This window comes from Coregonus lavaretus (genome assembly GCF_964263955.1).
Source record: "Coregonus lavaretus genome assembly, contig: HAP1_SCAFFOLD_1500, whole genome shotgun sequence".
In the NCBI taxonomy this organism is placed as follows: domain Eukaryota; kingdom Metazoa; phylum Chordata; class Actinopteri; order Salmoniformes; family Salmonidae; genus Coregonus; species Coregonus lavaretus.
Window position 1 is genome coordinate 96914 of NW_028163516.1, and position 18535 is coordinate 115448.

At 44.3% G+C, this 18535-nt stretch overlaps 1 protein-coding gene across 1 annotated transcript in view; it reads right to left on the reverse strand.

Annotated features, from left to right (window-relative positions):
• LOC311118042 (partitioning defective 3 homolog B-like) overlaps positions 1 to 18203 on the reverse strand; it is a gene marked incomplete at its 5' end in the record, with an annotated part of 63381 nt that extends 45178 nt beyond the window's left edge. Inside the window, 2 exons of the mRNA XM_084192918.1 lie at positions 14283 to 14484; positions 17979 to 18203. Coding sequence (XP_084049044.1) covers positions 14283 to 14484; positions 17979 to 18203 — 427 coding nt within the window. The remainder of the gene's footprint in view (positions 1 to 14282; positions 14485 to 17978) is intronic.
• Between the last annotated feature and the right edge of the window lie 332 nt (positions 18204 to 18535).

The following is an 18535-nucleotide window of genomic DNA, read 5'->3' on the forward strand; positions in this document are numbered from 1 at the left end:
AATGCAACATGCTAATTAATTAAGCCCTAATCTATGGAGTTCACGACTGGGCAGGGGCGCAGCCATAGGTGGGCCTAGTAGGGCATAGGCACACCCACTTGGGAGCCAAGCCCACCCACTGGGGAGCCTGGCCCAGCCAATCAGAAATAGTTTCCCCCCACAAAATAGCTTAATTACAGACAGAAATACTCCTCAGACGATGCCGCAGGTGAAGAAGCCGGATGTGGAGGGTCCCGGGCCGGTGTGGTTACACGTGGTCTGTGGTTGTGAGCCCGGTTGGACCTACTGCCAAATTCTCTAACATGATGTTGGAGGCGGCTTATGGTAGAGAAATTAACATTCAATTATCTGGCAACAGCTCTGTTGGACATTCCTGCAGTCAGCATGCCAATTGCACACTCTCTCAAAGCTTGAGACATCTAGCCTTTTATTGTCCACAAGGTGCACCTGTGTAATGATCATGCTGTTTAATCAGCTTCTTGATATGCCACAGCTGTCAGGTGGATGGATTTCCTTGGCAAAGGAGAAATTTGTGCACATTTGAGAGAAATAAGCTTTTTGTGCACATGGAACATTTCTGGGATCTTTTATTTCAGCTCATGAAACATGGGACTAACACTTTACATGTTGCGTTTATATTTTTGTTCAGTATAGTTTACTGATTGATTCATGTCACTAATTGGCCAGAGTCCATTCACCTGGTATGCCAGGTCTGGACCAGTCCCTGACTAGAAGAAAATATTGAAAACCAGGGCCTGTATTCACAAAACATCAGTAGGAGTGCTGATCTAGAAACAGATCTCCCCTCAATCATTTGGATGCAAAAGGCAAAACTGATCCTAGACAGCACTCTTTGTGAATACGGGCGTGTTTTTGCCCTCCAGGCATGGAGTTGAATCACATGTCGCTCTCAAGCTTCCGAAAGGACACTCTCAACCAAAACAGTCTTTACATGGTTCTCTGAGCTACTGATTATTCCCCCAATGACCTTCAGACAGAAAGACATACAAATCCCTGGATTAATTCACATATCCATAGAACACAATGGGTTTTCTGTCAGGTAGAGTATGTCTGGTCTTACAGCCCCATGTTATCAGGGGCTTGGCCTGGAGGCAAATCTGCTACAACCCTTTCCTATGGGGGCTGCATTCAGCAGAAAACATTCAGATAGAAACGTATCATTGTAGAACAAACACACCTCTGTGACATGTAGAATGAGAGATCATGACAGCTCTATTCATGACGTTTCAAGAAATATATATAAAATGAACATGCCTCTTTGACGTATAGAAAAAGGGATCACATCAGCTCTATTCATGACATTTCTATCTGCGACTTTTGCCTATACTGAACATGACCGTGGTGTTTGGTGTGTGCCTGTGTGTGTGTGTCAGCTCCCTGCTGAGTCCAATCTGATGTCTGTGTTTAGCTCATTAGGGACAGGGGCCTGTCTTAATTCCTGTCACTGGCTCTTCTCATTACAGCCTTGAGGGGGACATGGTGTGAATGGTAACCCTGATGGAAGACAACAGAGGACACACTCAAATCAGCCTCTGATCACTGCACTGCTGCTGGGTTGCCAGATTTTGCAGCTGACCCAGATGCATGGGTTAGTCCTAGGCCATATTTTTCAAGCGCCTTGGGGGAAGGATCAGTTTTGCCTTTTAAATTATGGACAGGGAGGACCTGATCCTAGATCAACAAACCTACTCTGAGATGCTTGATAAATACAGGCTCTGGAAAGCAAGCTAATGCTAGTCAACTTAGCACGAGTGACACTTAATACCTTTGATATGAGTGCGGCCTACATCAGCCTACTTCTGATTACATCTCCAGACTATAAAAACAGCATTCAAACACTTCTTCAAGGCCAACTAGCCTAGCATTGCTTCCCGTACAACCTGCATACATTGTTAGAAGAACAGTAATATGAATGGCCGATATTATTGCCCATTCTTAGCATGGTGCTGGCAGTAGTATCTATTTCACAGACTTCATTGACACTGGCAGTCTGGCCCTCCATGAGAGAAGTGAGCTGGGTGGCTCGTCTCTCTCTTTCACACAGTATTGTGTGTGTGTTGGAGGCCCACTGCTGGCCTGATCATTATGTGTGCATAAATTAGACCACCTCTCTCTACTACTGTCTGAGAGAGAGAGAGAGAGAGAGAGAGAGAGAGAGAGAGAGAGAGAGAGAGAGAGAGAGACTCACAATTAGATATACACTGAGTGTACAAAACATTTGGAACACCTTTCTAACATTGAGACCCGCTCCCTTTTTCCTTCAGAACCGCCTCAATTCGTCTGGGCATGAACTATACAAAGGTGTCGAAAGCGTCCGACAGGGATGCTTGCCCATGTAGACTCCAATGCTTCCCACAGTTGTGTGAAGTTGGCTAGATGGCCTTTGGGTGTTGGACCATTCTTGATACACACGGGAAACTGTTGAGTGTGGAAAACCCAGCAGTAGGCTTGGGCGGTATCCAGATTTTCATATCATCATACCGTCCTTCTCTCATTCCGAGTTTTACGGTATTACTGGCAAAGCACACAAGGGGGCACTAAAAACGCAAGAAAAGCCCATTGGGCTTCTATTACCAGAATGCTAACAAATGTTGTACAAACTAATAGCAAAATCACATAGACGCTGTTAGCTAAATGGTAATGAGAGAAAAATGAACAAACTAATTGCAAACACAGGCAAATCCAGCTCATACAGTCATACAAGCATAGCTAGTAGCTACTGAATGTCATTTCTAGACATTTACAAGCGTAAGTTAACGAGAGAAATTGTGCAAATGAACAGTTGTGATGCATGCTTTTCTGAAGGAAGAGCAGCATGTGTACATGGAGCAAATGGGAGAAAAACGGATGAGAATAAATGGCAGCTGTACATATAACTCATACAGAGCTCTTTGACTTCTGGAAGAAAGCCATTATAAGATATCTGATGGCAAACATTTAGTAGTGAATTGCATACAAACACGTGACTGGCTCAACTGTTCTGGGGAACTACGGTAAGCTTCATAATGTAAAATGATGTGGCAGGTGAAATGAAGAACGCAATCTGCTTTATCTCCTAACATATTGCACAAGTTGACTGCAGGTATAAACTTAAAAAGTAGCTACAAATATTCCAATTTATTGAAAAACTTCAAATAAATATTTTTGACGGTATTGAAAAACCATCCCGTGTCTTTTTCCAAATACCCCGGTATACGGTATACCGCCCAAGCCTACCTAGCAGCATTGCGGTTCTTGACACATTCAAACCGGTGTGCCTGGCACCTACTACCATACCCTGTTCAAAGGCACTTTAATATGCCATTTAGCAGACGCTTTTATCCAAAGCGACTTACAGTCATGCGTGCATACATTTTTTTTTGTGTATGGGTGGTCCCGGGGATCGAACCCACTACCTTGGCGTTACAAGCGCCGTGCTCTACCAGCTGAGCTACAGAGGACCACGAATATTTAAATATTTTGTCTTGCCGATTCACCCTCTGAATGGCACACATACACAATCGATGTCTCAAAGCTTAAAGATCCTTCTTTAACCGGTCTCCTCCCCTTCATCTATAATGATTAAAGTGGATTTAACAAGTGACATCAATAAGGGATCATAGCTTTCACCTGGTCAGTCTGTCAAGGAAAGAGCATGTTCCTAATGTTTTGTACACTCAGTGTATGTACCTGCCATTGGGAAGGTACAAACCCAAACCCCCTCCATCATAATTTTTCGCTCCTTCCTTTCCCTAATCTCTCCCTCTCCTCACCGTTAGTCTCTCCATTTCTTTTTCCAAGACAATCAGGTGGTATGCAGTAGGTGTTGTGGGGATCTGATTGGAAGTCAGATTTGTTTTAAGACAACAACAAAAAATTATCGAACGAGACTCTTCGGAGCTGGATTCTATCTAGCTGTGTAAATGTGTCCTTATATCAATCCTGTTTATTCAGAAATACGGATGTAATTTCTCATTGTCATTTCCTGTTCCTGTTTGATGCTGAAACACCTGACAGCCCCACAAGCTAGAGAACCAACACAGAAAGATGGTCGCCACTCTGTGTGGGAAAGCTCATAGGGAGCCACACACAGCCACACAAAGAGTGGGAGATCTCATTTAAAAACACACTATACCTACATCATAGCACTGGCTGCATTACTTTCTCATAATGGTGTCAGATGGATGCTTCACTGGGTTACTGGGTCATTGGTGTCGCGGTTTAATGTGGTCCTACTGTCACAAGGGGCCAAACGGAACCATTATTAGCATAACACTGTCATCATTAGTCTGCCTCTGCCAGTGTGCCACCAGAATGGCTCCTGGGTCTACGACGGTGACACTCCTCCTGAGAGGAAATGAAGAAACTAGAACCAATATCCACAAAATGTCCAAATATGACAAGACAAAAGACTGTCCTGTTGAGTTCCAGTGAAAATCAGCTTTTTTGGAAGGTGCCTTTACTCATCATCTTAATCACCTCTTCCAGAAGCTTCTCCATGCTCATTACATGACATTCTGAAGAAGTGGGTGAGAGAAGGGGGGAAAAGTAAAATAAAAGGATTGTGTCTTCTTTCTAATGAGGTTCAGAACACAGTGAGATCACAGACAGCCTGGGTGATATAACTGCCCTGCGACCTGTGGAATTGGCTCCCTAGGGAGGGAGGGTAGGAGAGAAAAAGAGGGAGAAACAGAGACGGAGAGACAGAGAGAGCGAGAGAGAGGTGCAAGGGAGGGAGAGGGAAATAGAGAGATTAAGAGAGGAAACTCTTGTAGCCTATTTACCAGTATGTGTGCTAGCTATACAATACAACAGCTTTTACCTATGTGTGCTAGACTCATTTCCTCCATTATCATCTCTGTGGTTGGCAGCTCAGGAAATGAAGCTGTTTTTCTTTTTTACAGTATGACAACAAGCAGAGAGCAGGGGGTGGTAAATAAATAGGCTTCCTTAAGTGCTATTGGATGGAGCCAGTGGGACACTGGTAACTGGTGAGCGCTAACGAGTAGCTAAACAGGCATTCGGTCTGTAAGCAGACGTTCAGTCGGCAAGAGTGGTGGTGTAAGGAGACAGTTTACAGTCTGTCTGTCGGTCTGTCAGGGGAGTTCATTGATGACGTCTGTCTTTTATGATGGAAATGAATGAGGCTAATAGCTGAGATGTTGCGTCTGGTGTTGCATATGCAATACGCATGCAAGCACGCGCACACACACTGTGTGCACTCGCACACTTCCAGTTGCATGCATGCACACGCGCACACACACACACACACACTCCAACATTGTTCCAGGTGGGTAGGCCTGACCTCTTAGGCCAGCTGAAGCACCACACACACACACACACACGAGCATGAGCACGCACAAAGAAACAAAGAAGAAGAAACACATATGATGATACACCCATTTCTACACATTCCAGAGGACGAGGAGTTGATCGCCCATAAAGACGCAGGGATAATGCCAGCTAAATATGCATCTGCTTTTGAGTACCAAAATAACAAGCGGGGAGAGAAAGAGCGAGAACGACAACAAGAGAGAGACAGAGACAGAGAGAGAGAGAGAGAGAGAGAGAGAGAGAGACAGAGCGAGAGAGAGAGACAGAGCGAGAGAGAGAGAGCGAATGGAGAATGAACGTGAGAATGAGAAAGAGAGAGGGAGGGATAAGCCAAAGCTCCCATGAAAGTATGGCACGGTTGGAGTTTAGGAATATATAGAAAGAACAGTGAGGCTTCCAGAGAGAGAGAACACTTAATCTCACAGCCTATAAATGTTATCACGGTAATTAGATTGCTGTGTGTATTTTTCTACTGGTACCTTGGTGGAGTTGGATGTTTTGGAAGCCAGAGAGACAAGTAGGGATAAGTTCAATTAAAAACTACATAAGGAGGTGTGATGTAACAGGGGCTCTTGAGAAAGAACGAAACGGTCCTTCTAAAAAAGCAGGGGGTCATATCACTCTCATTTGTGTTTTTTCATTCGGAAACACAGACACACACACAGAACCCACCCACCCTCCACACACCTCCTCACCATACCCCTCTCTACCTTCCTCTTCCCCTGATTGACAGCATGAGAAGCTAATCACAGCTCCTTCCTGGCAGCAGAAAGCTACACCCCCCTTCAATAATTAAAACAGAGTCTCTCGTCTCTCGTTACCCCCACTGGGCATAATTAAATCTATTTATCTTATTTCCTCCATATGCATCCTGCAGCAGGCGGCGGCAATTTGGGCTAAATCACCTCCCATTAACGCTTCATATTAAGAGTTACACGACCAAATAGATCAAAACCACCCTCCCAGATGAATCTATTGCCGTTAGAACCGCCACTGCTGTCGAGCCAATTCGGATCATCGTAATAAAGATGGTGTTGAAGTGAGCTTTGAGTGAAATAACGTTTAGTTTAGCTGTAGGCCAAAAATGGATGGTGTCGTTATTGATTTATCGGTTTCTCGTTGGATGCTATACGCATGCAAAGCATGAGCGCACACACTGCGTGCACCCGCACACATCCAGTTGCACGGACATCCAGTAGCACGCACACACCAAATCAAGATATATTGTGCATTGGAGGTCTCTGTATAAGAAATTAATACAACACAAAATATGATTACCAATATAGAGAAAGAGGCAGAGAATGGGGAATGGAAGAAGAACCAGGGAGAAAGTAGGGAGTAAGCAGATAGAATGCGTTGAGAGCGAGTAAAAGAGAGTAAGAGAGATGTTTTAAGGGTGTGAGGTCTGACTGGTATGATAGATATGTTCTCAGGAGTGTCTTCATTAGCGAGTGTGTATGTGTTAAGTGAAAGGTGTATGTTGTGTCTGTGTGAGAAAAGTGAAAGGTTCCTCTGTGTGTGTGTGTGTGTGTGTGAATGCGTGTACATCTTTAAACAGTGTCTGGCCCGTCCCGGGTGTAATGCCGTGTCAATCAGACTGCTTAGCAGAGAGAGGGATGAGAGAGAGGGAGGGAGGGAGATGGGCGACAGCCACAGAGCGAGAGATGCATCTGTCACCCAAGGGCGGCACGTGAAATATGGGCTTTATTTTAATTGTTTGCATTTCTGATTTCTGGCATATTTTAACGATTCATGCACAAAGCGCTAGCTCCAGGCAATTTGTCTTGTCTCCTTTTCCCCCCACTTCTGTCAAAAAACAAATTAATATTTAACGAGCCAGTTACGTCTTATTTTCACACTCATTTGGAAGAGCGAGAGTGAGCTTTGGCATGTGTATGTGTGCGTGCAAGTGAGTGATAATTTGTGTTTGTGTGTGTGTGCATGCGTGAGTGAGCATCCGTGTGTGTGCATGCGTTCGTGTATGTACGTGCACATCTGTGTGTGTGTGTGTGTGTGTGTTTATCCAAGCACTGTTTGAGCCAGCCTCGAGTCCAGGACAGCACACAGAATCCATGATGAAGAGATACTGTAGGTGAGAGTGACTGATCAAAGGTCTCAGTAGAACTATTCCATCCAGACTACTAAAGGGGTTGAGGATTCAGATACACCAGACCCATGACAAAGACCCTAACAAGCAGTGAGCGGGTGTAATGAAAGACAAAGGGGGAGGAAAGAGAGAATGTATGTGACAGAGAGAAGGAAAAGAGAGCGTGAGAGAGAGAAAAAGGCAGACGCACCATCGGCCAGCCAATAATTGCACTGTGCTTTGATTTCAAAATAGAGTCCAAGGAAGAAAATGAGAGAATAAGAAAGAAGTGTGACCCTCCATATCCCCAACTCCCCCCCTACAGACAGCATTCCTACCCCATGAAAAGGGCAGGGTTAGAGGTTAACGTGCTGTGACCACTCCTGCCCCTCTCCTTAGACCTCATAAGAGCCACTTAACCTTTTCTGTGAGGGAGGAATGTCACACACACAGCCTGGGATGGACAGATGGCCGGCAGACACCTAATGGCAGAGGAAGCCCATCCATCACACTGAGCGTGATGACGGGACGGCGGCCATTGGAAGAGGTGTAATCGCTTCCTGGCGTCTCTTGTTGCTGGATGAAGACAGAGTGAATGACCTGAAGCAATGAGATCAGATGACCAGGAGAATTAGACAACTTCCTGATGGCTCAATGGGCTTTTTTCATTGGTCGATGAGCCTCCATGAAGACAGAGGCCATGTTCGAGAGCATCAAAACCGTGATGTATCATGGGTGAATTGTGACTGGCTGACTGATCTACAAATAATATTGAGAAGTTATTTATGATGCAAGGATATTCATAGATCAGTCAGTCTCGACTCGCCTGCAATGTCGAACTCGGCCAGTGAAGTGAAGGACCTGAAGTGCTGGAGATCAGATGACAACTCCCTGATGGCTCAATGAGCTGCTTTCATTGGTCGATGATGAGCATCCGTCGTCTGAGGTTGACTCGTGTTTTCGTCTAGCCATATTGATATGTCTGGAATATCCAGACATCCATATATACTTATCCTGAAGCAATTTATCTTAATAGACGTTGTCTTGTTATCCATCATCGTACATGCCAATATATTGCACTGAATCCGGGATTAGCAATAAAAGGACTTGAACCCACAGCTCTTTGTTTGTCAGGCCCAAGCCATGTTTGTCAGGCCCAAACCATTACACCAAGAGGTCCAAACCTCTTGACATAGATCAACGGTGTTGTACTAAGGGAGCTACGGTATATTCCTACAGTGAGCCCCTCTGAAGAGTTGGAGAAGGAGGAGGAAGAGGAGGAAGAAGAACAGGAAAGAAGAAGCCTGCCTGTCATGTTGAAGGTTTAGTAGCTGATATATATGCATGAGGATTTTCCCTTTCTTTGGCTCTCTTTTCTTCTTCAAAATCCCTCTAATGCTTGATTGACAGGTCACCACAGCAACAAGTAAATTAGCAAATCATTTCAGGAAGCAGTCCAACATGGGGCAAAAAAAAAGATAATTTGTTTTTCTCGGGCTGCGTACCTCGATAGCGCGAGCCGCTGTTGACGTCCACAGGAAAGTTATAAATTAGAATTGCGCCATGCCAGAAATATAGGATATAAGATTCACCGTGCCTCAGAATGACAAACATTTTCAAGAAGGAGGCATTTTGGTGGTGGTTGCTGGTGGGCATTGGACAGGTTATTAAAACATTCCATCAATCTGAAAAACTATAAAATGAAAACTACTGCCCTGACTACTCAAAGATTATAGTTGTAAGTAAATTATTTACCCACAGGATGAGTGGTGAGACAAACTTGGGAGTAAATACAACCTGCAAACAGACACAAAAAACACACAGACAAAAACATATTCTCCAAGACATCCTGACATGTTTTGGAGGTGAAAACGTAAGGTCGACAAATCCCCTCCTGTGAGGACAAAAAGCCACCAGCCTTCAAAACGTCAAAAAGGTAAACCATGACGTGACAAACCATAACAAACTTAGCTAACAACATTACTGTTAAGAAAAACATCTCAGCTTCAGCTCGTCACAGAGCTTAATGTCAAGTCCGCGAACCAACACGTAAACACATCTAAACACGTCTTATAACTCCAGCATCACTCTAGTCCACATACAACAACTATGCCTAAGTCTCAATTCACCCAAAGTGTGCACTTGCACACTTCCTGTCATGAATTTAAAAACACTGGATTGGTGTAAGCATTGGCTAAAGGGAGTTTCCACCATTGTTAAATCCATGATGGAAAAAGTGCAAGTGTACACTTCGGGAGAAGGGTGGCAAATCGGGATGCAGGCCATCTATGGGGGATTTACAGTAGGTCTGAGGAGGGTGTGGTCCATCTATGGCGCCCATCCTTTAGGACAACACAACCACATACTAGGCTTTTTGATGGAAATGAGAATTTAGGTCCGGAACGGGCCCTGCTAATTGGCTTGGTTCCCTGTCGGATTTGATCCGTCCCTGGGAAGAGGGAGAAAAAGAGAGGGAAGAGGATCGAAGCGAGCGGAGGGGGATTTGTAAACAGCGGATCAGCGTGCCGGCTTTCATGTCCCCAAATTGGCAGTTGTAGCGGGGACGGCAGTGTCCTGTCTGTCTGTCACACTGAGGGCCTTAGTGACAGCCACTCTGAGCCGGAGTGACGGGCAGAAGAGGTGGGGAGGGGAGGGTGACAGAGAGAGAGGAAGCAGTATGGGATAGAAAGACCGGGCGTACAAATGTACAAGAATACGCACACACACACAGGCAGAAGAGTAAATACAAACTACAAACAGCCACACATATACACAGACAAATGTATGCATACATACACACACACACACAGTGTCCGAAATCTGTCTTGACTACTACTTACTAAAACAAAATACTGTGTACTTATCATACTGCATAATATTTAGAACGTACGGTTTAGTAAAAAATGTATGCAGTAAGCAACAAATATCAACATACTAGGCTCATCCGTACTGAGAATGCGTCCACTGATGCGCAATTGTGTTGTTTGGCGACATTCATTCCTTTTGGTACAATGAGTCTCCTTTTAGGCAATTCCTTGGTAACTGAATGATACTGAGACTCAGATTTTTAACTTTAAAATGTAAGTCAAACAAAAACCAATGATTGCAAAGTTAAACAAACCATACAACTCTATGCACAAAAACGACTTCTATCAATTTCCACTGAAAGTTTCTCAAAAGCACATTTACTTGAAGAACAGTGCAGATGCAAAGTTTGGTAACAGAATGACGGCAACAACAGCACAAACTGTCATTTTGTTACCAAACTTTGCATCTGCACAGTTCTTCAGGTTATTTTATTTTATTTTAGGGGGGGAAATTGTTAAAAGTAGTCCTTGTGCATAGCGTTGTATGGTTTGTTTAACTTTGCAGTGATTGGTTTTTGTTTGACATACATTTTAAAGTAAAACATCTTTGTTACTGTGGAATTGCCCTCATCTGATTATCAACTCATTATCAGCTGCTGTCAAACACACGTGGGTCTGAAAATACTATTTATTTCCTTTACAGCATGCAGCAAATTCAAACTAGATGAAAAGCTGAAATGAGTATGACATCTTGGCATTTAAAGCACACTACATTTTCTAAATGTCACATACTATAAAACGTTATATTTTCGCATACCTAATCAGCCTACTATTAAGAATACAATTACGGGTTGGGTATTCGGGCACGGCCAGTCCGCCAAAGTCAGGAAGAGGACCTCAAAACAGGCCGGCTCGGGTTGACAGGACCATTGAGATACCTCAACATACAGTAAATGTGGACATCTTGCGAATATACCCATGAGAATATATAGTCATTTCTAGGCTCCACCAGCACTTTGAAAAAGCTGCCACCCCAGTCTCTGTACTGAACATACACATCTTTCATAAGAGCCTAAGAGAGTGTACTGTCTATGTATGCACAGGGTGAGAAGTCTAACGTGGCTGACGTGTAACGTGGCTGATCTTCACAAGGCCTGTCAATGCTGAAACTCCCTCAGGCGGTTCGCTCAGCAAGGACACTTCAATCTCTACTGTTGTAGGTACCGAAGGGACAACCAGTCATCTCGCATTGAAGACTGTCTTTATGGTTGGAGGGAATATGAATATGAAGTGTGTAGGAGTGTGTGGATGGCGGGGGTGGCGGTGGGGGGAGTGCAGTTGAGATGGAAGTATCTACTAGATTTCATGAATGCTCTAAGAGTGAGAGAAAGAATGAAAGTGGGAAAGAGTGAAATAAAGAAACTAAGTATGAAAGAAAGAAAGAAAGAAAGAGCAAAAGAAAAAGAAATAGGAAACGAAAGATAGACAATAATCCAGTTAATATTGGCACTGGCAGTGTTTTGATTTCAGAATAGCCTTGTTGAGTGGTGAGTCCAACTAACACAATGGATTGTGGAAGTCCTGCCTACGCAAACAAAGGAACCTGGCCGTCCAAAAAGACTACAGTACATCCATAAAATCAATAACAGCCATGAAAATAAATCAGTCTCAAAATACATTTGTCCCGCTACAGTGTTGCACACATTTTTGATCAGAGGGGAATTGAGGTCATATGTTTTTAATTTTCCCGTTTGAAATACAGTCATCAGAGTAAAACAACATTTGTGATCTACAATTAGCTTGGGTGTGTCCCAAAAGGCACCCTCTTCCCTATATAGTGCACTACTTTTGACCACAGCCTTATGGGCCCTGGTCAAAAGTAGTGCCCTATATAGAGAATAGGGTACCATTTGGGATGCAGAATTTGAGCTACGCCGTATTCCAGCAAATTAAGTCATAGTTCACATTCAATCATCAGGCCAGAGTGAACCGAGCCAGTGTGTGGTGGAAAATATGGGAGTGTTTAAGTGTCTTGCCCTCCACTTGTGCTCCAACTGCACTCTGCGCTTAAGGCTACACTTGGCTGGATGTTGAATTGCAATGTAAGTGTTCCTTGGAATTTTGTTTCAGTCAAATGGTTCAAGAATGTCCTGGCAAAAGCCTTCAACCCAGTGAGTAGTCAGAGAGAGCACAAGGTTATGTCTCTAACCTTCTCCATTGAGTTTCCCCTCACTGTATCAGAACAAGATAGACTGGGGAGCAAGAGAATGTGTGATGGAGTGTGTGTGTGGTGTGTGTGAGTGTGTGTGGTGAGTGTAAGTGAGAGTGAGAGAAAGTGTGAGTGTGGTTCGTGTGTGAGCATGGGTGTGTGTGTGTGTACACTTGCAAGTCTGTGTGTGTGTGTGTGTAGGGCCTCCCGAGTGGCGCAGCGGTCTAAGGCACTGCATCGCAGTGCTGAGGTGCCACTATAGCCTCGGGTTTGATCCCAGGCTGTGTCACAGCCGGCCGTGACCGGGAGCCCTATGGGGCAGCGCACAATTGGCCCAGCGTCGTCCGGGTTAGGGAAGGGTTTGGCCAGGGGGATTTCCTTGTCTCATCGTGCTCTAGCGACTCCTTGTGGCGGGCCGGGCGCCTGCAAGCCGACTTCGGTTGTCAGTTGAACTGTGTTTCCCCCGGGTTAAGCGAGCAGTGTGTTAAGAAGCAGTTAAGATGCATGACTCTCGACATTCGCCTCTACCGAGTCCGTTGTGGAGTTACAGCGATGAGACAAGATTGTAACTACCAATTGGATATCACAAAATTGGGGAGAAAAGGGGGGTAAAAAAAAAAAGTGTGTGAGAAAGAGAGACATGAAATTAATGCTCCTTATGAATATAATTATGTGGTGTCTGTAGGAATCAGTGCCAGAGAGCTTTCTCTGCCCCTCACAATGCTGCTTCCTCTCTGAACTCAACTGCCCTTTCCTGTAAGTGTTTGTGTGAGTGTTTGTGTGTGCACTGTGCCAATGTGCGTGCATTCATACGTGTGTGTGCATGTGCGTGCATACATGTGTGCTCACACATCTGTGTACATGTGTGTGATAACAGGCTCAATAACAACATGCCCTGTCCTGTGACCTCTCCATCTCCCCCCTGCAACCTGCAACCAACAACCCTCCCAGAAACCAACCAGTAAAAGGTTGTGTGTGTGTGTGTGTGTATGTGTGTGTGTGTGTGTGTGTGTGTGTGTCCATCCCGGTACCAAGCCAGACGTTAACTGTGTACATCTGCCCACCATTACCACTGACATGCTGGAAGATTGGATTCTTATCTGAGGGCCTAAAATCGATAGACACTAAGGCACTATATTGGCCTATCTATGATCGTAATTGAATTACAAATGTTTGAACTTCTATGGTGTAATAACAAGACTACTCACGTCAGCAGCATCAATAGATTGATAACCATCTTTTTACTATACAGTATCACATTCATCCTAAATCTCAGCAAGATAATTCTGAGCGTAGAACTAGTGCAGGGCTCTCCAACCCTATTCCTGGAGAGCTACCGTCCTGTAGGTTTTTGCTCCAACCCTAGTCTAGCACACCTGATTCTAATAATTAGCTGGTTGATAACCTGAATCAGGTTAATTACAACTGGGGTTAGAGCGAAAACCTACAGGAGGGTAGCAATCCAGGAACAGGGTTGGAATGTCCTGTACTACTGAAAGAAATTGTGAGATTTGTGTTAGGTTCTTATTGGGATGGGAAAAACATTGGGGAAATGTTGGGTGAGTGATATTGGAATAAGCAGTGGCTGAATGACCTGAACAGTTGGAAAAGGGGAGTGCTAAAAGAGGCAAGAAAGGAACTAGAATTCAGAGATACATATTATGAAACGGAAAGAGGGGAAACATTGGTCCCATGTGTCTCAGTTGGTAGAGCATGGTGCTTGCAACACCAGGGTTGCGGGTTTGATTCCCACGGGGGACCAGTACAAAAATGTATGCACTCACTACTGTATGTTGCTCTGGATAAGAACATCTGCTAAATGACTAAATTGTAAATGGTTGCCTACCTTAAGAGCCCAAATCCTTTCTTCTTGGCCTTCTTCTCCTGGTCCTCCGAGTCCTCGGTTTTCTTCTTCACTTTTTCTTTGCTTTTCTTCTTCCCTTTGGTCTTCTTCTTCTTCTTCTTCCCTTCCTCTGATTCGATCTGGTCCTGGCGGGATGAGCCACTGGCGGGCGTGTCTCGGCCAGAGCTCTGCTCTGACAGGTCATCTGAGAGGGAGGTATCAAAGGTCAAGGTTAAAGGTCAACTGTATATGGTTATATTATGTTAAAATGATGGTGCAACACTAATAAATCAAATATTATTTTATAACAAATGCGCTTTCTCCTGCGTTGGATATGGTCACTGTTCTCAGTTCTGAAACATAATCTTCAGTTTGCCGTAGAATTGGCGCTTTTCCCTATGTTGCTATGTGCACAATAGCAGAGTTAACCTGCATATTGGGATTGAGAACAGTGCGGCGGAGGCAGCAGCAGAGACGAGGAAACAGCCCTTGCCTTAGCCTAATTGTCTAAGAAAATTGAGGAGAGAGGACACCCCAACTTAATTAGGTCTATAATCAATAGGCTAACTGTTAAATGTGCCTGGCTTTATAAATCATCCATATATATCTACAGAAATAAGACAGATCTTGCTTTTGTTGCCTGTTTGAGTGTTTGTTTAATAGACTACTGATTCCTTGAGCACCAAGCCTCACGCAACGGCAAAACGTTGGATACAGCAATTTCACAGATTCGGCTGGTTTTAATCTTTGCTATGCTTTAATAAAGACTTTACCATTTTTTTGTAATCTAACAGCACCTGTTTGTCACACATACTATGCACGCAGCTCTCGCTCCTATACCCTCCTTTTTCTTGATCTCCTTCTTATTGTTATACCAATTATTATTATCATCATCATTATAATAATAAGTAATGTCGTTATCATTAGTAGGCTTTGTATAGTAGCCTTGTATAACCACCATCAAGCTGTAGGTTTAAGAGCGCGTCCTGTTTAGTCTTAATAGGCCTATATTTCAATATATAGTATCAATCAATCATTCATTCGTTCATGCCCTCACACAGCATACGAGACATTCATGCTTTGAAATACAATTAAGCATTTTAGTTTTAAAATTAAATAACAAAGGGAGCTTTGAATAAATAGCCTAAACAATAAATAAACCGCAATTCACAAATGCATGCAGCTGTTTTTAGTCTGCTGTAATAAAGGCTTTATAGATATTTTTTTTCATTAGAACAGACTCTCTGGTGCACTCACTTATTTAATGTTGTTTACACTTTTCCAAATGGTCAGATTAAAAAAAAATATTGTAATCTAACAGCATCTGTTTGGCAGACATAATACTCATGCAATGCTTGCTCCTATACCCTTCTTTTTCTTGATCTCCAGTAGTTTCCACAACTAAGTCAAATGTCTTCCACATATCTGACTTTCCCTCCTGAGCAACCACGTCCTCCGCATCCATTTTGCGGTCACGTGTTACTGTGTTCAGAGTTTGTTCTAACCAATTTATTGATGTGATTATGATAGGCTATAGGTCAGGCCCTATTGGCCACATGCATGCGATGCTTACATGTTTCACGTAAAGAGAGAAAGGGTTTTTCCTAATCAAATTAGGGATTTCGGTAACATAACTTTTCAGTCAGAAATAAGTACGAAACTAAATGGCTGAAATGATGTTGCAGCTTCAGCACGGACAGTGCAATAAACCCTTGCTGTGCCGTGGTGCCTTCACGCTGCAGTAGGGAGGAGAGCGAGACAACGTGCCAGTCACACAGGCACTCCCTGTCATATTTTTTAAGTGTGACCATCGGGCTCTTTCTGGAGTCATTTGTGTATCTTCATTATTTAATCAAACAGTGTTCTTAAAGCATCAGACAAGCTCAGTGCATATGTAGTTGATTTTATTCAAACACATTGGGTGTGTGTCTATATATGGAAAAATACGTTTTAACATTTTGACCAATCGATTGGTCGAAAGAACAGGACAACTCTCGCTCGACCAATTATTTTGGGGGTCGGGGACAGCCCTAAGGTCAACACAGATGTCACACACAAACAAGTAGACACACGATCAGACAAACACACACTCATATACCTCCCCCCCATCCCTCCTGCAGTGCCTCAATACTTTGCAGCTGGGTTCAATGACAGGTCTTTTTGGGGAAATGGGAGAGGGGGGTGCTGCCTCCAATCTTGTATTCAGAATCACTGGTTCCCCCCTTTAAGCCTGAGGCAACCACTCCCTGAGGCCAGAGGGAAAGTCAGAGGCAAGTCTAGTGCTTTACAGTTCAGTTTGGATGCTCAGATGGTCATATGGTCACCCCCCCCCCCACACACACACACACACACACACACACACTCAGGCACACACACACAATCAGACAGATCTTTGGCTTCACATTTGAGATGTAGCATCAAAAATGTGCTGCTGTGGGATTAAAAAGTTCCCTGGCCAGAAACGCTGACTACATATTCACTGAGCCGCCTAAACAGTGTGTCCTTTTGCGACCTCTCCGCGTTTGCTGAATGTCGGTGAGTTACGCAATGGCTAAATGACTCATTATTACATTTACATTTTAGTCATTTAGCAGACGCTCTTATCCAGAGCGACTTACAGGAGCAATTAGGGTTAAGTGCCTTGCTTAAGGGCACATCAATATCAGTGTATACAACTCATGTGTGGATACTTGTGTATATTTCTGATTAATCCAAAGGCAATCATACACTGAGTGTACAAAACATTAGGAACACCTTAATATTGAGTTGCACCCCCTTTTGCCATCAGAACAGCCTCAATTTGTCAGGGCATGGACTCTACAAGGTGTCAAAAGCATTCCACAAGGATGCTGACCCATGTTGACTCCAATGCTTCCCACAGTTGTGTCAAGTTGGGTGGATGTCCTTTGGGTGATGGACCATTCTTGATACACACAGGAAAATGTTGAGCATTAAAAACCAAGCAGCTTTACAGTTCTTGACAAACTCAAACCGGTGCGCCTGTCACCTACTACCATACCCTGTTCAAAGGCACTTACATATTTTGTCTTGCCCATTCACCCTCTGAATGGCACACATACACAATCCATGTCTCAATTGTCTCAAGGCTTAAAAATCCTTCTTTAACCTGTCTCCTCTCCTTCGTCTACACTGACTGAAGTGGATTTAACAAGTGACATAAGGGATCATAGCTTTTACCTGGATTCACCTGGTCAGTCTATGTCATGGAAAGAACAGGTGTTCCTAATGTTTGCACAGTCTGTGTAGATTAAGTTTGATCTAAAATGGCCTAAAACAACATGACAGTCGAGAAAATATGAAATGACAAAAGACTAACTTTGTTGTACAGTACAGTGCAGCATCTTCCCCATTGATATCAATGCATGAAAAATTCAACCTAAGTGGAAGTTAGTATTCGCCCGAGTGTCTTCATATAAGTATGTGTACAATAACTAAAAACACAGTGGGTAGACTGACATCACTGTCTCTATACCTCACCATACCGTAACATTGGGGTCCACCCTGTGTTCCCTGGGCCCCATGTTGCCTGGGCCCCATGTTGCCTCGGCCCCAGGGAACATAGGGCCGAGGGAACATAGGGCCGAGGGAACTGAGGGAACATAGGGACCAGGGAACATAGGGCTGAGGGAACATAGTCATGCTCAGCGTTGCATTAACGTTTATGGCGATTTCCCTTACCATCCTCCGGCTCCGAGGGCCCGTCGTAGGACTTGTCGATGGCGACACGGAAGCTCTGGTTGCAGCCCCTCCCCCGCACCATGTGGGGTCTGGGGCGGTGGAAGGGCACCTTGCTCTGCTGGCTCAGCTGCCGGGCCTCCGACACGGCCGACTGGAGGCTCTCCAAGGAGCAGGACTTCCATAGGCCCAGAGTGGGACCCAGGTCACTCTCCCTGGATGAGGACACTGAGAAGGGGAGAGACAGGGAGGGAGCCCCTGGTCAGCATGGATAGAAGGATGGAGGAAGAGGACGGGAAGTGGAAAGAAAGGAATAGGAGAGGGAGAGAGAAGATGAGCGGTTGGGGAGAAATGGATGAACAATTTAAAATGGGGAGTTAGAGTGAAAAGGATGCATAGGAACGGGTGTGTGTGTGTGGGTTGACAGGACAACAAAATGCAGTGATCATATAGTAAAGGGAGAACAGTAAGAGATACGAGGCAAGAGAGAGAGGGAGGGAAAGGACGCATTCATGTAGAAGCAAAGGAAGAGGATGAAGGGGAGTGGAGGACTGCCAAAG